The sequence below is a fragment of the Corapipo altera genome, unplaced genomic scaffold, assembly GCF_003945725.1.
Source record: "Corapipo altera isolate COAL_440 unplaced genomic scaffold, ASM394572v1 239, whole genome shotgun sequence".
NCBI lineage: Eukaryota > Metazoa > Chordata > Aves > Passeriformes > Pipridae > Corapipo > Corapipo altera.
In genome coordinates, this window is record NW_020884938.1 from 2,598,008 (window position 1) to 2,625,253 (window position 27,246).

Sequence of the window (27,246 nt, forward strand, 5' to 3'; positions counted from 1 at the left end):
ACCCTGAATATCAGGCATCTGTGACTGAAAAATCACAGCAAAAGTGGTGTTCAGGACCTGTATCAGTGGCAAGGAAGAGACTGTGCTCCGATCAGTAACCCTGATGTATGGGAGGAGTTACCAATGAGCACTGGGATCAAAGGAGGTGCTGTTTGGTTTGCATGAACCATGTGTTGTAGGGAATTATAGTATCTTACTGAAGGTCCTTTGGATGCAGCACAGAACCTTTAAAATTGCTCCAGTTAATGGTTGTGATGACCAGACACCTGATGACCCCTTCAGAAGAACAAGGTTGGAATTAGCACCACTGTGCCCTCTAATAATCAGTGCTTTTTGCTTCTTTGAAGATTCTTTGTATTTGAAGGATCTCTGGTATCATAAATTAGTGTAGGTCTGTTTAAGGCAGTTGTGTTACTTTGAAATAAGGAACTGACCTCCCCTTTCATTTCCATACATGGCTTTCATAAACCAACTCAAAGAAAAGAAAGTGGCATTCTTTCCATTTATTTCAACTAGATTTAGGGCAAGCCTTTAAATAGCTGCTGTGATCTACCAGGAAGGTGAAGAGGGACTGAACTTCAGTGTTGTTTGAAGCAAGCTATGTCTGTCCTCTGGATATCCTCTAACTCTACTTTTAAAATGCTGGAAATGGACAAATACTATAGAGTCTTGGAGGAGAGCAGCTATAAATGTGTAAAGCATATTATTCTGTGGCTATTTTTAGGAGAAATCCAACAGATTACTCAAGGAAGGTCTTTTTTTAAAAGGTTTCCTATATTCTCCCTTTTCTGATAAACCCTCAGAAGTCTTGATAGAATGGATATCTCTTGTGCCATGCAGTAAACAAGGGCATAGTCCTGTGCAGTTTATGCTTTCAAGAGCTTTCAATCTCTAGTGATAGAGCAGGCAACAGTGATAGCAAGAATCAAGAGATAAAGGGTATATTGCACAACAAACACAGCTAAATGGAGACATTACTGGAGTCTTGACAGGACAAAAGGGCAGGGTCTGTCTAGTGTTGAGCAAAGGTGAAAACCACTTTAATGCCAACATGCCACGTGCAGGAGCTTTGTGGAATAAGCTGGTGGAGACTGTTGTGCCAGGCAATGCTGTTCCCTCTCCAGAAATAGCATAATCCATAACCTGTTCACATACTGACAGCTGGGAGACACATTGGTTCTTTCCTGAAAGATTTCTCTGACTCTGAAGATGTCTACCTCTGCCTTTTCTCTGCTTTTCCAGATGTTGTCACCCCAAATGGCTTGAACGTTAAGAAATTTTCAGCAATGCATGAGTTTCAGAATTTGCATTCCATGTACAAGGCTAGGATCCAAGAGTTCATTCGAGGTCATTTCTATGGGTATGCTTTTACTTTTCAAAAATTAGCAACCGTTGTCCAACGCTATTTAAAGCAAGAATCAAAGCAGGAAGACTAATGAGTACTTCATAGAGGAGCTGAAATGTTACCAACTTATTCAAATATCTGTCTGGGATTTCTCAGTCAGAAACTAAAGGAATTTTAGACACCAGTTCTAACTCTGCTTAACAGACTGTGATATCAGAGAGCAGATCCTGATTGTTTCATTATTTACGCAAGATGCAGTTTGCCAGATTAAGGCCATCAATTTAAAGAACAGCAGAAAAGCCTCACTTTCTTTACGTTTTTGGGATAATAAATTCCTCCAGAATAGAAAGCTGTTGTGTGCTTTGCTTGATTATATCTAGGGAAATACTTTGTTCTTGTCTGTTTGTTTGCTTGCCTTCAGCCACCTTGACTTCGATCTTGAGAAGACCTTATTTTTCTTCATTGCTGGGAGATATGAGTTTTCCAACAAAGGAGCTGATATGTTTCTAGAAGCCTTATCAAGACTGAACTTTTTGCTGAGGGTAAGAAAACTTGTGCAGCTGTTAATAACATAGAGCTTATACTCAAGTTACCATACTGTGGAAGTCACCTGCAAGAATTCCTATAAACTCTGGTTTGCGGGAAAGTAATTATGGGATGCTCACAGTTTCCACAAAGCTCTTTGTCTGAATCCTCAGAGTATATAATGATCTCAGACAGATTAAAAATAATTGGTTACATAGTTCTAGAAGTTAATCCATGGTCATCTCCCTTGTTTTTAGAGAGAAATAATGAAAATGCTTTTCATGAGTTTGCCCTGAAGGTTTACATATTAGAAGGGAAATAAAAGTAATCCTTTAATGATGCCTTTTAAAAATATCTTTTTAAGCAAATTGCTTAATTCACTGGGACCTGATAATGATATTTTAAATCTGTTACCACACTGGATGGGAATCTTGCATGAAAATTCCCGCTGTGGCAGCAGGCTGGTGAACAAGCCTGGGGAAGTGGAACTCAGTTCTCCATGCTTCTGTTTCCTCAGGTATAAAATGAGTGCAATGTTTCTAAATGCTTTTATGGAGTACTTTTAATTTTTAAAAATAATTTCAAAATTTATTTTTATTTTTAAATTTTAAATTAATTAAATTAAAAATATTTTAATGTAATAAAAATATTTAAAAATATTTTTTAAATTAATTTCCTTTTAATTTAAGGAAGAGAAGAGCTAGGCCTTGTTCTGATCAAAGATCAGAGAACTTACCACTCACAATGAGATTGTTGAAAATGTCTCCATATCTGTCCTAACCATTGATATATTTAAAATTATAGACAGAAAAAGTAGGACTAATCAGTTTTCAATCATCTAGCCAGGATCAATTGGCTGTTGTGCCAGACTCTCTCTTATGTACTCTTATCATTTAAATGATGTGGAAAATCTGGATAAAATAATGACACTGTGTTATCAGCAGGGTTGAAAAAAAATATCGATTTTCAAAGCCCTAAGAACACTTGTTCTACCACCACCTTCTGTTAATACACCATTAGAGCCCGTGGACTTTCTGCAAATCCTTCATCGATTCACTCACACAGTCTCACATAACTCAAGCATTTCCTCCACAACAAAAGTCGGTTGTTTGGCATTGCAGGGCAACATCAACTACCTGTTAATGGTATTTAAACAGCTCTGAAAGCTGATGGTGCGCAAAGTCTGTGTGATAAGAGGGAAAGAATTGCTTGAGCAACCACTGCAACAATCTCTTATTGTAGCTAATTATTTATATCATAGAATCATTAAACTCTGTGCTGTTGCTTCTCCCATAAGCTGAGCCTGACTTCACTGCATTACAGGTCCAGTTTGGATGCCAACATCTGATCAGCTGTTCAAAGAACAGCTCTGTAATTCTTTCAAGTGTTCATCATTTTCAAGTGTAATTTTTGCCCTGTAGTTGTTTCAAGGGGTAATTCCATTGGGAATAGCAGCATAACTGTACTACTTCTGAGGCTGGAAATGTTGCTGCTTCTGAAGCAAATTGTAGTGGTGTGCCTGGCCCTAAAAAAATACGTAGAATTGGGTGCAATTATTTGATTTGATTTGATTTGATTTGATTTTGCTCCTTGAGAACCTTACTGACATTTTGGAAGTAATATATTAATGTTGGCACAGAGTGTTTGTACACACTCAGATCACATGATGGACTCTGAACCTGCCTTGAGGAGAGGGAAGGGAAGAACCTTAACGTGACAGGTGACTCCTGTAGGTTATTTTCCACTCTGCATTTCCCTGTACCTCAGTCAGAGAGGGCCTGCTAACAGCAAGTCTGTGTGTCTAAAATTTAAAACAGAGGCAACCCAAAATAATTTAATATTTACTGCTCTGAATACGGTTCACCCTTAGCTTTTCTTTAAACAGTTGCTGACAGGAGTAAAATCTCATTCATGCAAAAAATCCTTTGCTAACTCCTTTTAAACAAAATAGTTTGTGTCAGGTGAGAAAATATGTGTAGGATTTTAATTTTTTTTTTATTTTAAGTTTATTTCTACGTCCTCAGCCATGGCCTCTAAACCATGAGTGGTCAGGAAGGTGTGTATTGCCCAAATTGAAACTGTGTGACAAATGTTTTACCTGTATTATCCTGAGCTGTATCTCTGACATGACAAAAAGGGAGAGTTAAGAGGTCAGAGCCTTACTGGGCAGCCCAAGTGCATTGGATTTTCCTGTGACTAATTCCTAAAGTTGGCTGTGATACTTTGTAGTGAGATTTTATTTTTCTTTTTAATTTATTCCTCTCCATTTTTTTTGTCATGTAGGTCCATAAGACTGATGTTACAGTTGTTGTGTTCTTCATCATGCCAGCAAAGACAAACAATTTCAACGTGGAAACCTTGAAAGGACAAGCAGTCAGGAAGCAACTCTGGTAATTCCCATTCTCTCCAAGGGCTTGATACAGTGAATTCAGGACACATGCAAAAGTTTCAGCTGAAGAATTAATGCCCGTTCTTTTTGCTCTGCTAAAATTGAGGGTTTTGGGTGACTAGAATGTATTTCAGGGATGAAAGACATGAGAAAGAGAAACAAGGGTAAATATTTCTCCTTTTTTTTTTTTTTTGTGTGTCCATAGTTCTTTTTAGTAAACTTCCCTTGCCATTCTTTGTAACACATTAGCAAGTAGTATTTGCTTTGCAGCAACAAAGTCAAATGTTCCAGAAAATCCACTACTCTTGACGTATTCTGACTGTTCCTGGTATTCCCTTCAAATGTGCCATAGAACTCCCACAAAATAAGGACTCACTGCTAATCTATCACAGAAAGCTTCTCTGTAGGAAAAAAGAAATTAATTACACATCCTCTTCTATGTAGAAGTATGGAAATCGTTCTGCCTGATGCAGCAGAATAGCAGTTGATAATAATTGTCTGTAATTTTGTATACAACCTAAAATAGGCAGTGAGGCTTATAACTATAAAGGGAAAATTGTCACAGGCCTTCTCAGTTTAAAAGTTTTAATTTTACAACTTCCCAAAAGCAAAAGCAAAAAAGGGAAAAGCAAAGCAGGAGCAGACTTCTTCACCTCACTTTAGCTGCTGTGTGATTTTACGTAGGGAAAGGCAAATATTGTGAGGTACTTCTGAACTGAGCGATGTGGCAAAAACTGAAGCTTCGAATTCATAAGGAAAACCAGTGGTGGGTTATCGGAGATGGATTTTGTTTAAAAAGCAAAGGTGAAAAATGCCATTGCACTCAACATCTTTACAGATTAAATCTCTGAGCAGGGGAATGGGAGCGGGCACCTTATCAGGGGGCTACAGCAGTTAAACTCTGCTGCAGAAGTAAGGAAGCTGGTCTTAAAACTGAGGGACTAAACCCCACGAGGTCTGCTTTTATGCCTGTGTCTCACTGTGTTTAAAGTCTTTGTGATGCCAGTTCTGTATTTATAAAATGATAGAAGTCTGGTTTAGAGATCTGTACACAAAAGGCACTGTGTAAGAGAAAGATACTGATTTTCTTGTTATCTCGTTAACTGCCTCCAGCAGACGATCTCTGGCTCAGTTCCTGGGTATCTGTAATAAAGTTGAATTTGATGACTAACAGATACTAAACCTCCACAAAAACAGTGACAGAAATAGTTTAACAGGGGTCATTGAAGTAATTTGGCTTTTGCCATATCTGGGAGAGAAGGCAGATACGAGAAATGTCTCTGCTCTCTAGATTATCTCTGGAGTCATCACACAGTAGCTTCTTGGGACTTACAGGGAACATTCTGCCTGGTTACCACTCTGGAAACAGGTACCACAATGTAGAGATTGGAAATAATTGTCCAGCTCTGGCTTATCAAAAATAATGTGTCTGAGCTTGAGCTGCGTTCACTGCCAGTGGAGAGGGACGGTTCAGTCCAAAGGATGTTTCATCCTGTGTCACTTCTGGAAGGGCCTAAGATGGGTGAAAGGAACGATGCTCTGAAATGGACTGTCGCCCTGTGAGGATGTGGGGAGGATCTGTGCAACCAGCTTAAAATCTAGAAGTGGGATAACATAAGTTACCAGAGTTTCTAATGAGAACTACACAGGAATTGAAGGAATATGAGTGCAGTGAGAAACAACTGTGCTTGCAACAAGTGCTTTTGGCCTGTGCTTTGTCTCTGGTATACAGTATATGAAGTTCAAATATAATACAACAGATACACATTAAATAAATAATGTATGGGTGTTAGGAAAGTTTAAATTACATGAAATATGCAGAGTGTTGTATCTCTAGTACATGGTTATTTCTCTGGTACTCAGCAGTGCAAGGCACAATGATAACAGTAAAAGTAAAACTACAATGTAAAATCATGCAAAAATCTGCTGCTTCCAGCTATCCTTCCCACTGTGCTCCATGAAAAGCAAAAGACCCTCTACATCATCATATGCAGCATTATCATGGTCATAATCTGGAGCTCCAGGATAAAATCACCTGACTACAGTATTACATAGTAGCATTAGATGATTTTAAGGATGCCACAGAAATGAAATACCAGAAGAGGTTGGCACTTATAAAGGAGTAGACGATGGCTGATCTGGGATATAAAATTCCTCTACTTCTGCAAAAGCAGTCTATCCCATCTGGGTTAAGTTTTGGATATCGTGCATGGCATGAGTCTAAGAAAATATGGTCATGGGGGGAACAAGTTTGATGGGATTTGGATCAGTGTGGCTTGATATTTAGCTGCTTTACAAGTCACCCAAAATTAACTCATCAACTGTGGTGCCCATGTGATTTGGGAGAGAGCAACTAAAAGCAGGTATCTGGATTCTCAGCTTGATAAAGCTCAGGATTTCACTTAACAAGCTTTGTCTTAGCCCAAAGTATACACAGAAATCAGAAAGGCAGAAAAAGTTCCAGGAAGTGGGTATTTTACTCAAATTCAGAGTGCTTTTGCTGTTTTGACAACAGAACTTGCAGTTCTGTTTTCAAGTTATTTCAGCTAGGGGCAGTATAACTTACTCTTTGCACTTAGAACAGTGGTTCACTGGAGTTCTTTCTTAGTTAAAAATAAAATATTTGTCTAGCACAGGTTTTATTATTAGCTTAAAAACTTGGCCCAAGCTTTTTAGGGAGTTTTTTTTTTGTTTTTCAAACTAACTATGACCAACTGCCTTTCAGTCTAACACTTGTTTTCAAAAATCTTTGAGTTGGGAAATAGAACAGAAAGAGGAAGCTTCTTTTAAAATTCCTTGTATCTTTTTATTAGTTAAATTGGAGATCTCTCAGTCTTGATTAATGTCCAATATTAATGATCATGTTTCAATATGTAGGGTCATATATATGGTCTCTTTTTCATAGTTGACTTGGAAACGTGGCCCACTGATCAGAGCACAGCTTAATTTCCCACAGCAGGAATCTCTTTTATGCTTTGTCCTGGATTCTCCTGTTTTATACATGTATTTATTTATCTTCCTAGGGACACTGCCCAGTTTGTGAAAGAAAAGTTTGGAAAGAAGCTCTACAATGCCCTGCTAAAGTGAGTGTGTAGGTTACTTTGCTCTGCCTTGCAGAGCTACATATTCAGGTGGTTTACCTGTGGTGCTTCTGTGCTTCTACTCCTTGTGGAGGAAATTTTGATATCCATAGGAAGGATGTGGGACCAGATACAGCAAATCACAAATCACAGAGGAAAAAAATAAACACATTAGCATCTCATGGTGTAAAGAGTCTTAAGAGACATTTGGGATGTCTAGGTGATATAAAGGCTTATTCACTGTCAAAAATGAGCTACCTCAGCTTAAAAAAGCATAAAGTAATACTTATTAGTGGTTTAGTCATATTGTTTCAAAAGACAATTGGAAGTTAATGATCCAAAGCATAAATGACATGACTGGAACTTCAGCAAAGACAAACTGTGTCTGAAAAACAGAGGAAAAAAAAAAGAATTGCTTAGCTTTTTTGGAAGCTAATTGACAGGTCAGCAAGTGTATGGGAGAACAAAATATAGGGGATATAGAAGGGCCATGAAAAAATAAAAAGCAAAGATTCATGTTGATATCAGACCTTGTTTGCTGTTTCTTTGTTTTCTTTATCCTGTTAACAAATCATTTGGTAAAACAGGCTTTGTGTTGATTTTGCAGGGGAGAAATTCCAGACTTGAACAAGATTCTTGACCGAGATGATATAACCATTATGAAAAGAGCCATCTATTCAACTGAGGTCAGAAAATGTATTAATTACAGAAATATCTAGTACAGATAATAAATGTGATGATATACAGGGGTTGTGTGTGATGTATAATGATATGTGTGCATTGGGAAGATGTTTTCAGCAAATATACCTCTCATTGGTAACATTTAAAGATCAACTGTGGCTATTTTTAATGCCAGTATGACCTAAACTAATTCTTTTGGGAAATTCATGGATCACATGCAGGACATCAAAATTCCTAATTCTTTTCTTCTGCAGTAAATGTAAATATTTTGTTGTTCTTGAAGCCTGGATCTATTAAATAGGTAAAATCAAACTCTTAAGGAGATACAATATATTGACTAAAAACCTTCGAAGTTAAACAGTAGGCCTTTCTAAAGGTTAGTACAAATACGTGTATTTGGAGGTAAATGAAGCAAATCCAGATTTTATAGTCTCATTTATGGCCTTAATTATATGTGATCATTCTTTCTTACCTTAAAATGCAAATGTCACATCAATGACAAAATCTCCCACTGTCTTCCACTAACCTTAGAAAACGGGAACACAACTGTTACAGAAAATGGTGACAGAACTGTTTGCCAAGAGTTTTGTCTGGCTTATGGATTTCTTCTTCTGTCTTTAGAGACACTGTCTGCCTCCAGTGACCACCCACAACATGATTGATGACGGCAACGACCCAATCCTCAACACCATCCGGCGCATCGGCCTCTTCAACAACCGCACAGACAGAGTGAAGGTACAGCCTGTCCTTTTAATTTTAGATGTAGAATGGAATTTCTTTGAACAGTCCCAGTCTGGATCAGTCTGCTTCCTGTACTGAGTGAAGAGTTTCTACTCCTGAAATCAAGAAAGTGCCACAGGTTGTTTGCACCTGGATGTAAAACTCTGCCACAGATTAATTTGCTTAAAACTAGAGGTCCAAGGTTTGAGCACAGAAGTTTCTGGAGAATTGATTCATCTCTTAAGAACAGCCCCCTGATACTCAGCATTTGCTGTAGAAAATAACCAGGGCTTCAATCCTGAGCAGAAATAATTCTTGTTTTGGTTGAAACTAAATGTATGTAAATAAATCCTTTCCTTATTTCCATGTTTACCTTATCAAACCACAGAAATGATCAGCTCCTGCTCTCACGAGTTCTCCCAAAGTTTTTTTTGGTCTGACAATCTTTCTGTTAACTATCTCAACGTCTGTCTAGTCCAAGTAGAACCTAAAATTGCAAATTATTCTTCTTCCAAACCTTCTTTTTAAAGTCATATCCCTAGTATCTCTGACAATGACATATCACCTGTTCTCAGTGTTTTGCCTCTTTAAACCCATGACAATAACTGAGTAAATATTTTCCCCAACTTCCTAGTTGCTTCTCCTTGGCTTAACATATCCTCTGCTAAGTGTGTGTCTCCAATGAATTCTGGGATCATAGCATGGTAATAATGTACTAGATGTAACAAAAACAGGGTGGAAAGATGCACTGTATATGAATGTTGTAAAAAAAATCCCCAGAACTAGAACTACACAACTGCTTGAAAATTAGAAAGCAGATAGTACATAACACTGCAGACACCTCTTCCTGATTCTCAGCAGACTTGGTTCTCTTGCATATGTCAAGTTTGTAGAAAACTGTTGTTACCACTGGAAAATTACCTGCTGCATGAACAGGCTTAATTCTTAATGTTCTTAATGAGCTGAATGTCATTGACAAAAAAAGCTTCAAATGGAAAGTAATTTTGAGAGGTGTGTGACATATCCACCCAGACACAGCTGGCATATGAAAAATACCCTCAGCAATGCCAGTGGAATCATTGGGTTCAAATAAACTTGCAAAATGAGCCTACAGCCCCTTTACTGGCTGAGTACCTTCATTTATTTAGTCACGTGAGTAGCATGATTATATTATTAAGAAGGGGTAAAAGCATAGCCTTGACATGGAGGGATGGCTGCAGTTTATGCAGGGAAATAAGCCCAGGGAAGTTTAAACCGTTCCTGCACACTTTTTCCTCCCAAAGCTGACTGGACAGATCATACAAGGCACTTCTCTGCCTGCCAGTGGAAATGGGGCAGTGACCCCAAAACCCTCCAGAGTCATGCAGACAAATTAGCTTTAGTCCTGAGAGTGGGACATCAGCCTAGGTTAATTAGCTTTGTCTTTCAGCAAAATTAGTTGACCTAGGCACAGGAGTGTGGTGATGGGACTATATGTTTGGTTCCAAAATTCTCTCTGTTCTTGGGAGAGATCTGTCAACTATGGGAAACATTCCTTTATTTCAGTGTGTGCTGTGGAGCTCACAAGTGCTTTTTATCTGCCTGAGGCCTCTTCTTAACAAGACATCCCAAATCACAGAATCACTGAATGGTTTGGGTTGGAAGGGACCTTAAAGATCATCTCATTCCAGCCCCCCTGCCATGGGCAGGGACACCTTCCACTAGCCCAGGTTGCTCAGTGCCCCATCCAACCTGACCTTGGACACTTCCAGGGATGGGGCAGCCACAACTTCTCTGGGTAACCTGTGCCAGGGCCTCACCACTCTCACAGGGAAGAATTTATTCTTAATATCTAATCTACACCTTGTATCTGTCAGTTTAAAGCCATTCCCCGTTGTCCTGTCACTCCAGGCCCTTGGAAATACTCTCCCTTGGTACACCAGACCAAGACAACCCATATGGTCTTGCTAAATGCCACAGCTTTAGGCATAACTCTGTATGCACATGGTCTTTCTGGGTAAGAATAATAAAGCTGAAATGTTAACTGTTCTCCTGTCCAGAAAAAAAGGTTTCATTATCAATACTATTTCCAGGACAAGAACGCACACAGGTAGGATACATTTTAGTGTGGAAAGTGGATTAGATAACAGATGAATGGTCAGAGGAGGTGTTGTCCAGATACTTAGGAAAAGAACAGAGTGAATAAATTGCTTAAGCTTATTGATAATTAGCATGTACCCATGATGGTTTTCTTTTACCTCTAATGCAAGTTTTGAATATCCAGGTGATCCTACATCCAGAATTTCTTTCTTCAACAAGCCCGTTGCTGCCCCTGGACTATGAGGAGTTTGTCAGAGGCTGCAACCTCGGTGTATTCCCATCTTACTACGAGCCCTGGGGTTACACTCCAGGTAGGCAACCTGTACCCTTAACTGGTATGGAAAGATGGACACCCATTCTGTTGATGTAGAATAGCTTTGCAGCCAGTTTCCTCTGGAGGGCTGCAAAAACTCTTGAGGCTCCGTTTTCTCTACAGTGTAAAGGTCTTACTGCTGGAAAAATTTGGGGGCTGGGTGGTATAAAGTGTCATCCACTGACTGACAGCTACTCACATTTGTCCTTGCACTGCACCCTTTCCAATACTAACATGTACTCCTTTGTTTACTGTGAATTTAGAGCAAGAAATAATTTCTATAGCTTAATTATTAACTTGATTCCAGGATTTTAAAAGAAGATTTATGGGAATGTAACTGTTGAAAAAAGCAGGGCAAAAAATCTGATGCTATGAGCTGACCCAGTTCAGTGGGTTTAATTCAAGATAACAGTTAAGTTTGAGAGAATTGTGTGACACCATAGCTAAATTATTTACCACAAATACACACAGTGATATTGAATGTCATGGAATTAAGTGGAAATTTCTAAAAATACAGAGAGCATATAGATTCTAACTTGAAATCTGGCCCCCATTCAAAAAGGCATTGAACACCTGACTAAATCAGTGCAAACTATGAACTTGAGTACCTGTGAAGATCAAAGCCTGAATGTCCATGTTTTTCACGTCCTCCAAAATACTTTCTGTAGTCTTGATATGCATCTGAAGTTGGGGTACCCCTTGTAAGAGCATTTTTTTTAAGCCAGTGAATCAGAATAGAAAGTCTGCAAGTTTTGTCGTTCTCCAGAGCTCTCTGTCTCCGAGTAAGAGAGCTATTCTGTTCCAAGATAGCCCAGCAATTTCTCGTCCTGTTCCAATCTCAGCTAAGGTATAAAGTGAATGTGACAGCCAGGGATGATTTCTGACCTGGACACAAAAGTCAAACTGCTCCTTGGCAGTTTTGAGGAAACCTGTAGTTTACACTAGTCAAAAGAGTTGTTTCTCTTTCCTTTACTAATGCAAAGGCAATTCTCTTTACTGATACCCATTTAAATCTCCCAGAAAGAAAAAGCGATTTTTTTTTAAGGTAGGTTTATAAGTATTTTATAGACATGTTTTATTGTCATATCAATGAAGGCTCCATAGATGGCTTTCTGCACTTCAAAGGCTGGAGTGTTTACTTGATCTGTTGGCTGGCTTAGGTTAGGTTTAACTTCTTCTGCAAAAACTCTTTAAGTCTGAGGGAACAGTTATCCTTACTCACGGCTATGACAGAAATAGCTACAAAATATGCATATATTTTCTGATTTTATAAAATTAGTTCTGCAGCTACTGTGAATGCAGTCCTGAGTTAGTGGTGGGGTTTGTTGGTTGGGTTTTTTTTCTTGCTACAGGGACCAGTTTACTAACAGTAACCAAAGTTTAATATGATCCTGGTCCTAAGAGAATCAGCTTTGTAAAGATTTGTGAACAACTAATAGGTCTACACCAGGCTTCAATTGAAAAGTCAACCAATCCAGGCCATATAGTGGGGTTCTCTGTTTCAACACTGCACTCCCAGAAAGTTTTCATTTTGACTGCTGAGAAACTCAGAGATATATTTGCAAACACAGTGTGAAATGTTGTATTTAAAATTTCTTTTTCTTCCTTTCTTTTTTTTAACTTTTTCTCTGAATCCACAACAAAGCATTGTAGTTTTCACTTGATATTTTCAGGGCAGCTCTAGTGTTATGGGATCTTCTTTCTGCCTGTTTAGTTTTCCTTTTATTTTCTCTCTCAAGGTGAAACCTCTCAAAGTTTTTAGCCCTGAAACTCTTTTTGTCTGTTTCTTTTGGCAGCTGAATGTACTGTGATGGGCATTCCCAGTGTGACCACAAACCTCTCAGGATTTGGCTGTTTCATGCAGGAACATGTTTCTGACCCAGCAGCTTATGGTAAAATTTTTGTAACCCCATATCAAATCACCCCCTCTGAGTTAGGGAAGCAAAAAGCACAACCACCATGTTTTCACTCCTCAATTTGGTGCTTTCACTAATGCAATGGAGTTCATTATTACAGCTTTCAATATCTTGTTACGTTGAACGAGCCTTTCCAGCTTTTGTATTTATCCAAACCCTTTCCAGGTTTTTTCTCTTTTGTCTCCCTTTAACCTTTTGTCTTTATCCTTCCAGACTCCCCACTGCTCATACTGGTGTAGAGTCTCCCAGCATTTCCCTTTAATGCCTCTGGTTGCTCTATAACACTCTGAGCCCTTCAAAAGGAGCAGTGAAAGATAGCTGAGGTCTAGTACCATCTTCTTCCTAACACCCTGGTGTAAGGAAGGTGCCAAAAATAAAGTATTAATCTTAACAAACTACGTAGAGACAAAGCTTACCTCTGCCCTCTCTGCCAGAATTGTCTCTTGACTGATGTATGTGAGTTCAGTGTCTCTATGGAAACACTTGTATTTCTACAGAAATCACAGTCTCTCTCCTACGGGCTGGTTCTGACCATCCACACTTAAAAATTCTACAGCAAACTAAGAAAACACTGGATTATGTGGGGGTTTTTTTGATCGGTCAGTATTTTAAAAATCATGAGAGATAAAAAATGATGTATCTTTATCCAGAAACTCAAATCCTTTTGGACATACTTACACAGCAACAACAAAGCCTCTGAGTTTTGAAGCATTTGCTGAATTTCAGGTAAAGAAAATGAAAATAAAAAAGAATAGTTCTCTTCAGCTTTCCATTCCATCAGAATAGTAACAAATGTTATACAGTTGTAGCTGTGTTTTAACATTAAAAGGAGTGTTTAATGCATGTGATGCTTGTAAGACTATGTGGAAGAAGGTGGGTTGGAAATGTGAGAGGTCAGATCCCATTTTTAATTCCACTCATGCCCACCTTTTCTGTGTCCCTCAGGTATCTACATAGTGGACAGGAGGTTCCGCTCCCCAGACGAGTCATGCAACCAGCTGACCCAGTTCCTGTATGGATTTTGTCAGCAGTCCCTTCGCCAGAGGATCATCCAGAGGAACCGAACCGAGAGACTCTCGGACCTCCTGGACTGGAGATACCTCGGCAGGGTGTGTGAAACTGTGTAACACAAGTGTTAAAAATTCCAGACTCATGGTCTGATCAACAATCTTCTCATTGTGCTGAAGTGTAAGGACTTCCTGGGGAGGGGCAGAGGAGGGGCGGGGACTGAGCTCTGCTCTGGGGGGACCAGGGACAGCACCCAGGGAATGGCTGTAGCTGTGTCAGTGCAGGGTCAGGTTGGATCTCAGGAAAAGGTTCTTCCCCCAGAGGGTGGTGGTGGTTGGGCACTGACCAGGCTCCCCAGGGCAGTGGGCACAGCCCCAAGGCTGCCAGAGCTCCAGGAGGGTTTGGATGATCCTCTGGGGCACAGGGGGTGACTCTGGGGATGGTCCTGTGCAGGGCCAGGAGTTGGACTCAATGATCCTTGTGGGTCCCTTCCAACTCAACACATCCTGTGATTCTCTGAGACAACCCTGTTCTGAAAAGCACCTCCCAAAGGTCCTAAAGGCAAAGCCTGCCCTGACATTCCAGTGTAGTGCTTCCATGCTCTAGTGGCAAGGAGAGATGTGACTTGAGTGAATAGGTTACAGCAGCAGCCAGTCACACCGAGCTCTTCCTGGTGCTAAAGACAATGTAAAAATCTGGTGACACTGGTGGTGCATACACTGAGTAGGAATTGTGCTCCAGAGTCATGTGGGCACTTCCAAAAATCCTACTCTTTCTTCTTAAGATGCTTCTGGACCCTGTGACTCCTCAACACTCCTAAACTACCTCTGTGCCTTAAAAGGCAAAGTAGTGTTTTCAGTTTGGCACAGAAAGCACTGCAGGACCACCTGCTAAGAAGACAGCAGCAAAGCAGTATTCCCAAGACCACAGGAGTAAAGAAGTGGATGGACATATATCAGTTTTGTAACTCTTTTGGACCTTTTCCTGCTCTGATACCTGTGTATGAGAACCTTAGTGTTTATGTGGTTCCACACAGCATGAGGCCCTGATACAACCAAGCTATTTGTTCTGTGCATGTGCTGCAAACTCAGGAGTATAGTGGATCTATAAATATTTTTGCTAAATTCTTGAAAGCATCAATACACTCATAAATATTATTTTTCTGTAACTGTTACTTGTGCTTCTTGTGCAAGGATGAGTCCGAGGTTTATGTGTATACATGTGCACACTGAAAGATGTCAGTTTTCCTGGTTAAAAGAGAACCAGTTCTGTCTTGAGGGATATAGAATACCTGTCCCTCAGTAAGAACTACACTGACCAAGACAAGTCCTAGTTTCCATCTTAATACATCTTAGTCTTACAGGAACCTTATTCAGCTTCTGTTCCAGGCTTTTTTTGCTGTGAATCTAACATGGATGGCTCACTCCTTCACAACAGTGTGTTCATTACAGGCAGCAGTATCAGCTGGACTCTGCTTAGCTGAACAGATATTTAGACTTTATTCAGCATCATCTTCTAGAAGATACTCATTTTATGTTCCTTTTCCCCCCTGCTTAAATCTACCCAAGACTTCCTTGACTTGTAAAGGCTTCTCTTTTGTGTTACAGTATTACATGCATGCCCGACACCTGGCCCTTAGCAGAACATTCCCAGATAAATTTGAGATGGACCCAAGTGCTCCACCAAAGGTAAAATCTGCTTTTGAGTTCAATTTAACTGCCTTACAAGGAGGGAGAGAAAGCGTGTGTGTCTGTGTGTGTTTGGCAGAAAGAGGGAGAAGAGAATGAGCAAGTTTTGGGTTAACTGAAGGAAAATAGGAACTCATAGTTAATTACAGACCCAGTCTCCAGTCAGGAGTGATAAAGGAACAGCTCTTCAGATGATTTCAAGGGACTGGCCCTTGAAATTCCTCTTTTAAGAGTGGCAGCTTCTAATGTTGCTTCTGATAAATGTCATGGGGACGTTCTGCACAAAGCAAAGAGAAAAGGCAAGGATGTTCTAAGGAATGTGAGGCAAAGCATTGCCTTCATCTAAACATGGTATGTTTTCTGGAACTGCAAGGGGTCAGTTTAAAGGCAGACCTTCAAGCAGTTCTTGCCTAGTATGTGTTAGCACCAATTGGAGAAGGGAGGCTGTTCAGAACCACTGTAAGAACAATGTTATTTGAAACCAAACCTCCAGAGAGCAACTCTTTTTTTTCTTTTAATAAGAAGGAGAAAGGAGACTCAGACCTAAACCCCTTGGTTTGTTCTGGTTTAGCAGATACTGATGTTACAACTAGAAAGCTGTTTGGAAATTTCAGACTGAATCCTGACTGAATTTCAGTGAGCATATTCTGACTATAGAGTACAGAAGGATTTTGAGTTGTGCCAATGGTTTTAAGGCTCAATTAAGTTTGTCATATCTTGCAAAAAGCAGTGCTGGAAGGGCAGCGTATTATTTATGGCATAGACTAAATATCTGTGCCATACAAGCCTGTACTCACTGACAGAGGAGGACTGAGGGGATTTGGGTTTAAGGGAGCTTAATTTTAGAGTGCGGAGCATCCCTGTTCCCTTTGAAGTGTTGATAGCCTTAAATTTCTGTGCACAACCAATTGGGGAACACTGTGTTAACACGTCCAACTTGTCTCTCTCTCTGCCAGACGGAAGGTTTCAGGTACCCCAGGCCTTCCTCAGTGCCACCATCACCTTCTGCCTCTCAGCATTCCAGCCCCCAGAACAGCGAAGCCGAAGATGAAGATGAGGATGAAAGATACGATGAGGATGAGGAGGCCGAGAGGGACAGGCAAAACATCAAGTCTCCCTTTTCCCTTGGAGCGTTGCCACAAGGAAAAAAGAAGCAGCACGGGGAATACAGGAACTGAATTCATTGCTCCCACTCTGGCAGGGTGTCTCTCCATCCATTCGACAGTTCCTCCTGTAGGCTTGGCAAGCTTTGCTTTAAGGACAGTGTGATATAATTAGGAGAATCTTAAATGTTAATTAAGCTACACTGTTGGAAAGCCTAATATTATTTCACCTTGAAAGTAGTTTAAATTACAATTTTCCTGTGCCCCTTTGAGGTAGAAGAGATTTCTCAAGCTTAATAAATCTAGAGAATGCAACAATCCCCTCAGGAGCTTTTACAAACTGCAGATCATACCTTTGTCTACATAATCACTGCATTAATCATAGTCTACACAGGTAGCTCCATTTTGGGTATCCCAAATGAATGAATTCCTGCTTCATTTATGTTTTCTCTTTAAACCAGAGCTCAAAAAATTAGAGGGAAAAAAAGTGTTACACTGGAGAAATACTGGAAGTGTTAAAAAAGGTACACTGAAAAGAAAATGGTCTTTCTTTTTCCTTATACTGTTTATTGCAAGCTTACATAATTTAAAACATTTTTTTACAGCACACAAAAGTGTCTTGATCCAGTGGTAAAAGTCTTATGCAGTGGGCATCCATTTTGAATTTTAGAGAAGTCATCTTTCTGCAGTCATTTAGACTCACAATAAACAGCAGACCATTTATTTTCTGATTCCTCTGGTATGTCTCTTTTGTTGTTTTCATCTTGTTTTAGATTCTAAGTTTGTTAACAAACTGGTTTGGGAGGAAATTAATGTGGCTTGGCTAAAGTGAATGGCAAAACTTCCTTAAGTAACACCTTGCCCTGCAGACAAACCTCCAGGCCACAGGGTGATGTGGCAACATTCAAAGATAAGTAACAATTGCCTCATTAGTCCACAATTTATTTCACTTCTAGAAGAGATCTAATCTAAAAAATAATGCTAAAAGAACCCACAGACGGCTTTTGAAATGCACCTGAAATTTCGAAGTGCTTGGGGAATAATTTAACCTCACAACAGGAACTGGACCTTTTGTTTGCCTTACAGAAAGCTTTTCAGTTCCTAGAGATGCAGTTCCTGAAAATGCTCTTCAGAAGCAGATCTTGACATGAAGATGTTAGGAAGGAGATTCCTCTTTTGTTTTAGAAGGAGCCATCAAGAATTTCTCATGCTGTTCAAGAAAAGACATTTCCAGGAGTTGATTCAGCCTGTTCTTCAGCAGGTAGGAGGATGTAACCTTTGGAGGTACCTTCACTGCTGATTCTAGAGGGAGCCTAGATGTCCAACTCTGATTAGATGCCTCCCTTTCAAACACTTAAACATCATTTGATGACATGCTTCTTATTTTAGGCCATATGGAATAAAAGTGACCATGTGCCTATTTGTATTTTTGGGCTCCTAAAATCAGTTTTAAAATTGGACTTTCATTCTTCAGCTGGTTTGGATACCCGAAAGAATAACTATTCTCAGAAGTAGGCTCAGGCTTTCACGGCAAAATTATTTCAATTTAAAAGGAGTCACTATTTTTTAGCCATTTAAAAATAATTAAAACAATGAGTAGTTTTTCATATGAAAGTGGTGAAAGCAAAGATGTTGCCAATATTTTTCTTCATAAAGTTTACTAGATGGAGAAACTGCAGTTTGTGAACTTCTTCCACAAAGTGCTTTTAATCAGGGTTCCCTTGCAGAGTTGAAGAAGGTAATGGCTGAGAGTCCCAAGGAAAGAACATTTAAAGGGCATATTGATTGGAAGTTAATGTTCTCTTAAAAAAATAAATCCAGAAGTCTGGCATTATTGCTTGCGTTTCAGAGCACTGCTGTACAGCAGAAAAGCTGTGAGTATTTCAGCACACTCACATGCCTTGAGCACCCACCTGGTGTTAGAAAGGGCAATAGAAAGGTTTTTGAGACATGATTAATGTGAATGCTTTGCCCATTCCTCTCAGAAATGACCCTACAGTGGCCAAAGTGACTCCAGCCTCAACCCTGATGCTTACATTATCCTGCCTTGAATGCCAGGACTAAGCCATTAGTAGCAAGGCAATTTATCCACAGCAGAACATCTCTGTCTCTTGAGTTTATAGTGTTGGAGGGAGTGACTTTTCATTCAGTCATGGTGACAGATTGCCTGAATTAAATGCCACACATTTCTAGCAGTTACTGACATCTGACAAGCTTGGTAGCAGCTTTCTCTTACATAAGTGATTTTCTTCCAGAAGGAAAGTACTGGGGGTTTCACAAACAGCTCACCAACAAGGCAGAATGTTTGTTCTGATTCTTGGTAGTTGTAAAGAATTGTTTAAGCTACAGAGCTTAGATCAGAAGCACACACAAAAATCAGTCAGCTGGGAATATGGTGAGTACAGTTTCTGTATTGCTGGGGCATTTAGAGGCATATGAGTTTCAAGATACTAAAAAAAGCAAAGGATGGATAAGCCTTCACTTTTCACCTCTCTAGTGGAAGGTGCCCCTGCCCACAGCAGGGCATTTGGAACTGTATGATCTTCAAGGTCTCTTCCATCCCAGGCCATTCTGTGATTCTATTTTGTGATTCTATAATACTTTTTGTCTGAGCACTGTCTGATGATACTGTAAAATATGCTGAAAAATAACTTAGATGCATCTGAGATGGTGCAACTATGCTTGAAACAAAGGGCAGTTACATCAATGAAAGGATTTTGGTGGATACCATTGATCTTCAGGTGAAGTTCATCATGAATGTATTCTGTCACACAGCATACACTGCTATTGAAAGATATATTAGTGCTTAAAAATGAACAAACTCGGGCATTTTGATTCCTCCAGTTATGTTTCCCCATAAAATGATACAGATTATAAACGATTACTGAAAGTGCCTCTAACCCCATGATAGAAATGAATTCCTCTGTTCCTTTAGCTGCATTTCTTTGTGTTGAGAAGCAGAATTATAGTTAGTGTGAGTTAACCAAGTTAATTATCAGTGTCTTGAGAAAGACTGGAGGAAAGCAGTGTTCAAAGATGAAGAGCATGACTGGGGTTAAAGGTTGAACAAATAAAACATAGTTGCTTGGACACAAAAATCATGTGGCTACTTTTTAATTACCATGAGAACTACAGAGGGCTTTCCAGTAAGAGCACAAAACAACATGAATAATGTGAGATACATCCTTATCAGCATGGAATGATGATTAACAGTTATGTACAATTCCAGTTCTGCAACTCAAAAAGCAAGAACAAAAAAGCACAATAACTATGCAGTCATTAATGAGGCCCTAATAATCTAAGTCCCCATAGTGTCTTCTTGTGGTGAGACTTGCTCAATAGAATTATTCACATTTCTGCATGTGTGTAACTGGGGCAGTAGATGCTGCTGCCTATTCCCTGTGGTGACTGATACCTGCAGCAAAAAATAGCTGGATTTTTTTAATGTCTCACTGAATTTATTGACCACTAGCAGCTTACAGGGCCAGCAGTGAAGTGGTAAAAGAATCTGTTCTTATGGAAGTTAAAAAAGCTTCAGTATACAGCTGGGTGGAAGGTGACAAAAGATTTCCTAATAACAACTGAAAAACTGTTTTTAACGAATTAGTTGTCCAAAAAGACAGTTTTAACCATTTCTCTGTGTGTTTTCATGTATTTTAAATTTTGAGTGTGACATAGAAAAAGATCTAAGGAAAGCAGGAACTTTACAAATGCATTCCCTTATCTCAACTTGTACCTTTTAATCCCTTTGCATTCAGAATTTTGCAACGCAAATATATGTCACCTTTTGTGAACTTAAGTGAGAATGGATGAAACACTCTGCTTACACAAGTTATGCTTTCAGGGTCGATGCAATACAAATACTAAAGAAATTTGAAATATTTCACCAGTTTGATAGATTATCTGTCAAGTAGCCAGGATGATCACTGTTTTCTTCTTCAACTGTAAAGACAAAACACAATGGAGGAAACATAAGTTGTGGATAAAGGTAAGTTCAGTCAGGCAAAGTTTTCAGGAGATAGATGTGCCTCAAGCGCAGACCTAGTGTAATGTGACTTCTTAGCTAAGAGGGGCAGGCATCTCTAGAAATGATAATGTCTTCTCTCATTTTAAATGTAGGAATTTTTCTGTTTGCTGAAGAGCAAAGATGCAAACCCTGTCCAGAGGGGTATCTTAGTACAAGCCAAAAATTTTTCATGGCGAAGAAAATAATTTATTTGTTCTTTATCTGCACATTGCCCTCAGTCAAGAGGATTCTAAAATCAACTGAAAATTATCCTCTGAAAGTGTATGGCTTGTCCAGGTTTGAATGTCTTATTATTCCCTGCTCAATGATGGCAATGTTATTCCACACAGTATTTTTTTCAAACAGGCTGCCAGTTCTGCTGAGCTCTCTCAGATATGTCGCCTTTTTCCTCAGGAGGTTGTTGCTGTCCACCCTCTCTTGGGAACAACAACAGCATTCAGGAAAATACCGCTAAAATTTATTAAAGTCCACCTGCAGAGGATTTTCTCTTTTTGCTGGCATACAAATGACACTTTCACTGTTTTATCTTTAGAACTGCTCATATATTTTGTCCAAAGCACAATGCTAATTTTTAAGTTTGCCTCTCTCTCTTTGCAAAATGCCACTGAATTTTCTTTTTTGTTGGTGTAGTTAGACCAGGACAGGGAAAAAGAGCTGAACATGGACCCTCAGCACTATATGAGGTACAGTGGGAGATTTTAGGATGTGGTAAAGACAGGAGTGGTTCCAACACACCTGTCCATACACCAGGTAATTTCTGGGAGGTGTTTCTCACACCCTCTTGGCATTTCAGGAAAGGTGTCAAAGGTACAAAATCACCTCATATTTTACTAGGGGTTTACTTCACATTTCCTAATTCAAGTAAAGCCCTTTTTTTCCCCTGTCAGCATGTCTGCAATTGATAGTCTGAATAAGGAACTCACAGCCAGGTGGCTTTTAGCCTCCCTGTCCTGAACCAAAGAGGGGAAGAGCATAATTTGCACAAACTCCTGGGCTTGTATGTGCTACTACAACCTCCCCAGCACCCGGGGCCAGAGCACAGCACAGTCTCTCCACAGTCTCTAGGGTGTATCCTCCTCTCTGTCCCCCCCAAAAAAGAGTCAGTGTCCCTGCAGAGGTGAAGAGGTGAAAGGCATAAAGAGAGAGGACATAGATTTAGGGTCTCAGCCTGGTGAGCTGTATCTATTCATCAGACAACGAGGGGACAATGGCCTTGCAGGAAAGCTACTCTAGAGAGGAAAGGGTGGTTTATACCGGGTGAGGGAGCTGGGGAACACAGGCTAAGGGTCCTCATCCAAGGCAGTGCAATATGTATGAAGGAGATGAGAGAAGACAAGTTATTCAAGCCTGACTCAGCAGTGGGGTTTTGATGAGGGGTGTGGTGGAAGGAGGATGTGTGTTCTGAGGTTAAGAAGAGAGAAGTGGAAGCACGTGGCTGGTGGTGAGGCTGGAGGGTTAGACAATATCTCTGGGAGGCTGGGAACATGTGAATTATGGGATTTTTCAGGATCTTCCAGAGCTCTAAGTGTCACTGGGATCCCTTGTCAGCTGTGCCAGCAGCTGGGTTTTCAGGAGCCAGATGTGAATCCCAGACCTCCTCTGCTGGGGCTTTTATGGATTCTTTAAAGCCTTTACACCAGGACACAAGATCCAATGGAGGAATGAAAATTTTAAAAGCCAACAACATTCTGCAGAAAAAGGAGCCCCAGTAAAGATTTGGCTTGGAAAATTCAATTCAAAATATCCATTCCCAAATTATCCAAATTAGCCATTTAAACGAGTAAAAAATCTGAAAAGTAAATTAAAAGCAGAATATACAAAAATAAACCTGTTGTCATTTATGTGACTCTTGTTCTAATCTGTGCAAATGTAACACAGTGCACTCTGTAGAACACCACCAAACTAGATCAATTTACTAAGTTGTTAGTAAATGGAATGCTGGAAAACTCCTTTTTAAAAAGGTCAGTGCAAGACAAAACATGCATTTACCTTCTTTTGCTTTCTGTAAGGAACTAAGGAACAGTGCAGCAGCTTCAGAAAGAGGTAAAGGCTTTGTGTTTTGGCTTCGTGTTTCTAGAATGATAAAATCACAGACGCATGGTTTGTTAGCATCTGAGGGCATTTCTTTGCTTTGTTCTTTGTTTTATTATTATTTATTTAACTAGAGACACAAGGACAAGAAAATACTGTTATCTCCTTCGCTCTGTAACATTCTCTGCTGAGCCTGATAGATAACACAGAAGATATTAGCAGTCTTTTTAGGAGGGAGGTTATTTCAAAGTCTCTTTTCTTTTTTTGTATGTTCCTTACTTTGCTACAAAAATCTGTTTCCTCCAAAACCATTGGCTAGCACAGGTTAATGTTGTCTAATTTTGTAATTTTTTCAGTTCAGCACAATTAGTAACTTGACTTGATTTTTTTCCCAGTGGAAAAAGCAAGTCAAAAGTACTGATGAGAATCTCACTTAGCAGCCAGGTCAGTCTGGAAATTATGTAAATAAAGGCACACAGGTGCACAAGAATGGAAAGCCACTTTGTCATGGGCTTTTTGGAGAGAAAGAACTAACTGAAGGGGGTTTAATTGCTTCCTTCTATAGGATTCCAGGAAAACAAATCCCACAGATTTCTCCCATAACCTGTGGAAAGATCAGTGTGTTACCTACCCCTGTGCACTGCACTTACCAAGCTGCATCCTGTCGTACAGATCCTTCCTCTGGCTCTCCTCTGGGATGAACCGACGTCCCTCTACAAAAGCAGTGGGAGAAGGGTTAAAAACAACCTCCCCATCGTGTTGGAATTCCTGCTTTACAGTCCCTAAAGTGCTCGTTTCAAAATGCAGAATTACAATACTACTTCTACAAGCATAAAGTGGGAGATTAAGTCCATCTCAGGGTCTTTCCAAATCCGGATTAGCCCATCCTGGACCGGGAACACTCAGAGACATCCTTTATTCCGTAGAACTGGTGTTTCAGCACTTTTCTTTCTTGTATTAACCTGATGTAGGAACTGCACATAGGGAGGAATTTACTTTATTTTCCTCCCTCTTTCCTGCTCTGTGGTCAAGATCCTTCAGTCTCTTTGCTGGACTATAAAGTATTGCCTTTTAAAGTGATATTCTATTTAAAAAATGAAAAGAAACCACCCCAAACTAACAAAATAAACTCACATTTCTTCCTATGCAGCAGTAAGAATGATGCAAAGCTTGGCGTAGAAGTGACACAGTTCAGTTGAAATAATTAAAAAATAAAAACAAAGAAAAAAGGGACAAATTCTTTCTTTTATGAATAGAAATTAATGTCACAAGAACTTCTTTCAGTTATGTTTATGTTTGAAGCCTATATTTATTTTGTGTTGCCATTATTTGTTTTGTCTCCCTTTTGCATTTCTCTCAGGATTATGACCTTCATTTTTTTTTCTAATTTCAAGGAAGCTCTTAATACCTACCCTACCTAATAGCTTTTAATTTTGAAACAACAATTCAGAGTATAATTTATTAAAAATATTAATATTTCCATAGAATTTTGTGGGTTTGAATGGAAGGAAAAAACTCTCTTTGGCTCTGAACTTTATCTTTATATTTAATTGTACTTTAACTCTGGACTAACAGCAGAAACTCAAAATGTCATTTACACCACCTTAACACCACAATACTGATCTAAGTTCCTCTTAGAAGAGGTTGCTTGTGGTCTTAATACTAACTGTGATGCAAAGATGCTTGAAATAAGAATATGTGTTCTCCTACTGCTTGAGAAGCTGTTTTAATAAAGCCTGAACAGGAATAAAGGAATAATAATTATATCCAGTATGTTTTAAGGCACCTTTAAAATTATTTCAGGAAAAGTGCTTTTCTAACAGGTTTTACAATGAAGTTTCAAACTCTGCACGTTTTCAGCACTTTCTTTCTCTTTTCTTCTTTCAACACTTGCTTTCTTCAGTTTGATTTCTTTATAAAGTAATAATAATAATATTGCCAATGCCACTATATCAGAGACAAGAAGAAATAACTAATTAGTACATCCCTGCAGTCCTCAGAGCTTCTACCTCCACAGCATCCTCAGGATTTACTGCTTGTGTGGAGCCAACATCTCCTCAGAACAGAAAGAGCTCAGGACTTACGTGCACCCTTCAAATAGAGCATGGCCTGAGGAGTCCAGTTTCTCCTTTGGAAATGAGCCTTCACACAAAACAAAAAGAGAAAAGAGACATGTCAACATTGCATGGCATTGCTAAGCAGTACAAATGCTTAGTGGCACCAACCTCTGAGCTCCATGGATGAGGCAGGTCCAGCCTGAGCAGCTCACCTGAGGGGCACTCCAGGAGAACACAACAAAGGATGCTGCCAGGAACAGTGCCAGCCCCGATGCTGTCAGTTTATGCAGCCCCTGTGCACAACAAAGAGCCAACGAGGCACAGGAAAGGACTTTCAGACCTGTAGATCCTCTCAACTTCACATCTAAATGTGAGGGTGTTCCCCTTTGTTGCTGCCTTGCTGCCAAACCCCCTCTTGCTCAGTGGGTATTTCAGTGGTCTGATCAGAGGATGGATGTTAAAACAAACATGCTTTATTCTCCTCAGTCAAACTCATTGTAAAGGTGAGGACTGCCACCAAGGCAAGTATCTTTTGTGCTCCTATTTGCAAAGATGTCAGATCCTCCAAAAATGAGAATAATGTACAAACTGAGGGGAAAGATGATATAAAGTCTACCTTGATTTTACCAAACCTTAGACAACACGCAAATGTGTCGTTCCAAACAAACAAGCCAACCAACAAGGAGACCAAATCACTACTTCTCAAGTTCAAAAAGGAGTTTTTAAACGTAGCATCCTATTAACATCAACCATGATTACACACATGTCATGAGACAGGGTTTTTTTTGATTCTTGGAGCCTGTCCACTGGTGCAGCACATGCAAATGAAAGCACCAAGCGTGAATCCTCTGTGAATAAGTTGTACCTCTGCTTGTGCTCACAGACCGTGTTGTTATTCATGTGTTGAGTACAGTGATGGGCAATAGAGAGCATCTAACACCATGATTTCATTCACAGTGGTTTATTTCATCCTGATTATGTTCTTTTCTTAATGCAGTTGTTTCAAGAACACTAAATAGATCTATGCATATGTTTGCCTCAGGTTATTTTTAAGGTAAAATCATTAAGCCCCTCTGCAGTTCCTAAATATTGCATTCACATGAAAAAACCCATAAATTGCAAGCTGAATGTTTCCTACACACCAAAAAAAGTCTCACTTACCTTCATATTTATCTCAGTAGCAAACCTTCAGTCTTCTTTTCTTGGGATAACGTGTCACAGATCTCCTACATGTTCAGGGGTCCCTTTTTAAACCTTTGGAGTGCAGGTGCCCTCCCCTTTCGTGGCAGGGCGGAGGAGTGTGAAGGGATCTCTTGTCAGCCCTGTAGATGGAGAAGTAGAAGGTCTGATGACTCCTGAGGGAAACCTGTAGTCTTGCAGGAAGTCATGACTGGAATGATTGAAAGATGGATACACTTGGAGATGCACCCCATTAACCAGGTGAATACCCTCTGAATACATCAGCCCTGTGAATCTGCAGTACGTCACCTTCTTGCTGGATGATCAATAATCACAGACAGAGCAGATATTAATATGGATGGTGAGTGTTTACCCAGGATAATCTAACTTATATCAAATTACTATCCGTTGTGGGAGCTGGAAAAGTTGGTAAGTTACTCGCCAGTCATAACGTGCCAGCATCCAGAAAAAAAGTGACTTATCCAGTGTCACTAGCTTGAGGTTATTCCTGGCATACATTTCGAGGAAGTAGTCTCTTGTTTGATTCTCTAACCATCTCTTGTATCTATTTTTCTTACACACAAGCAAAAATACAAAGCCGAATAATAATAAAAGAAAGGAACCAAACCCTGAACTCTTAATAGTCAGAAACACTTTTCTGTCTCATGGATTGGGTGGAGTAAAAGCTCAGACCATGGGCTTGAATAGGTCAAACAGCAGAGCAGTAAACAGAAAAAAAGGCAGGAAGTAGGTATCAGAGAAGCCACTTCCATAAGCTACTTCTGAGTGATGGTTGGAGTCACTGCAGTCGTGGACAGTGGGTTTCGTCCTCAGGCAAAGAGCTTATCATGCTCGATGCCTGACCTTGCTTGCTCCATCAGTCTTCCTGCCTTTTTTTCTCTGTAAAATAGGAGATGGAAGCAGAAGGGGAAGCAAAGCAAAGTAAAGAGGGAGCTTGAAATTGGCTACTTGGAATTTTCCTGCAGCAGCCTCACAAACAGCCTGTGGCGTAACAAAAATTCAGGTGGGCCCATACATGTGACAAACACTTGCTCTGGATGTCTGTGGAGTCTGAGGGAGGAGTGTGCACACAGGCACTGCCACA

The 27,246-nt window shown here is 39.8% G+C and overlaps 2 protein-coding genes across 5 annotated transcripts in view; one reads left to right on the top strand and one right to left on the bottom strand.

Moving 5' to 3' along the window:
* Window positions 1-17,579, top strand: part of GYS2 (glycogen synthase 2) — a 41,729-nt gene extending 24,150 nt beyond the window's left edge. For all 3 annotated transcript variants that reach the window (XM_027660724.1, XM_027660725.1, XM_027660727.1), the window contains 11 exons: window positions 1,243-1,360; window positions 1,767-1,887; window positions 4,154-4,260; window positions 7,283-7,342; window positions 7,947-8,025; window positions 8,642-8,755; window positions 11,004-11,130; window positions 12,929-13,024; window positions 13,994-14,157; window positions 15,664-15,744; window positions 16,701-17,579. In XM_027660724.1, coding sequence (XP_027516525.1) covers window positions 1,243-1,360; window positions 1,767-1,887; window positions 4,154-4,260; window positions 7,283-7,342; window positions 7,947-8,025; window positions 8,642-8,755; window positions 11,004-11,130; window positions 12,929-13,024; window positions 13,994-14,157; window positions 15,664-15,744; window positions 16,701-16,922 — 1,289 coding nt within the window. In that variant the 3' untranslated portion in view covers window positions 16,923-17,579. The remainder of the gene's footprint in view (window positions 1-1,242; window positions 1,361-1,766; window positions 1,888-4,153; window positions 4,261-7,282; window positions 7,343-7,946; window positions 8,026-8,641; window positions 8,756-11,003; window positions 11,131-12,928; window positions 13,025-13,993; window positions 14,158-15,663; window positions 15,745-16,700) is intronic.
* A 1,925-nt stretch (window positions 17,580-19,504) lies between these two features.
* Window positions 19,505-26,167, bottom strand: SPX (spexin hormone). Of its 2 annotated transcripts, XM_027660729.1 has the most exons (6): window positions 26,124-26,167; window positions 25,175-25,255; window positions 24,990-25,047; window positions 23,556-23,618; window positions 22,864-22,947; window positions 19,505-20,789 (listed from the first exon to the last, which is right to left on the bottom strand). In XM_027660729.1, the coding sequence occupies exons 1-6, from the start codon at window positions 26,127-26,129 to the stop codon at window positions 20,731-20,733; spliced, it is 351 nt and encodes a 116-aa protein (XP_027516530.1). In that variant the 5' UTR covers window positions 26,130-26,167; the 3' UTR covers window positions 19,505-20,730. The 2 variants fall into 2 exon arrangements, with proteins under 2 accessions (XP_027516530.1, XP_027516529.1); XM_027660728.1 differs by lacking the exon at window positions 19,505-20,789 and having other exon boundaries at window positions 22,790-22,947.
* Window positions 26,168-27,246: the final 1,079 nt, after the last annotated feature.

What these genes read in the sequence shown, in the direction of transcription:
- SPX (XM_027660728.1), bottom strand. An exon ending in TCTCCTGGAGTGCCCCTCAG is followed by an intron (nt 25,048 to 25,174) that starts GTGAGCTGCTCA and finishes TTTTGTGTGAAG; the next exon opens with GCTCATTTCCAAAGGAGAAA. An exon ending in GCTCTATTTGAAGGGTGCAC is followed by an intron (nt 23,619 to 24,989) that starts GTAAGTCCTGAG and finishes CTGCTTTTGTAG; the next exon opens with AGGGACGTCGGTTCATCCCA.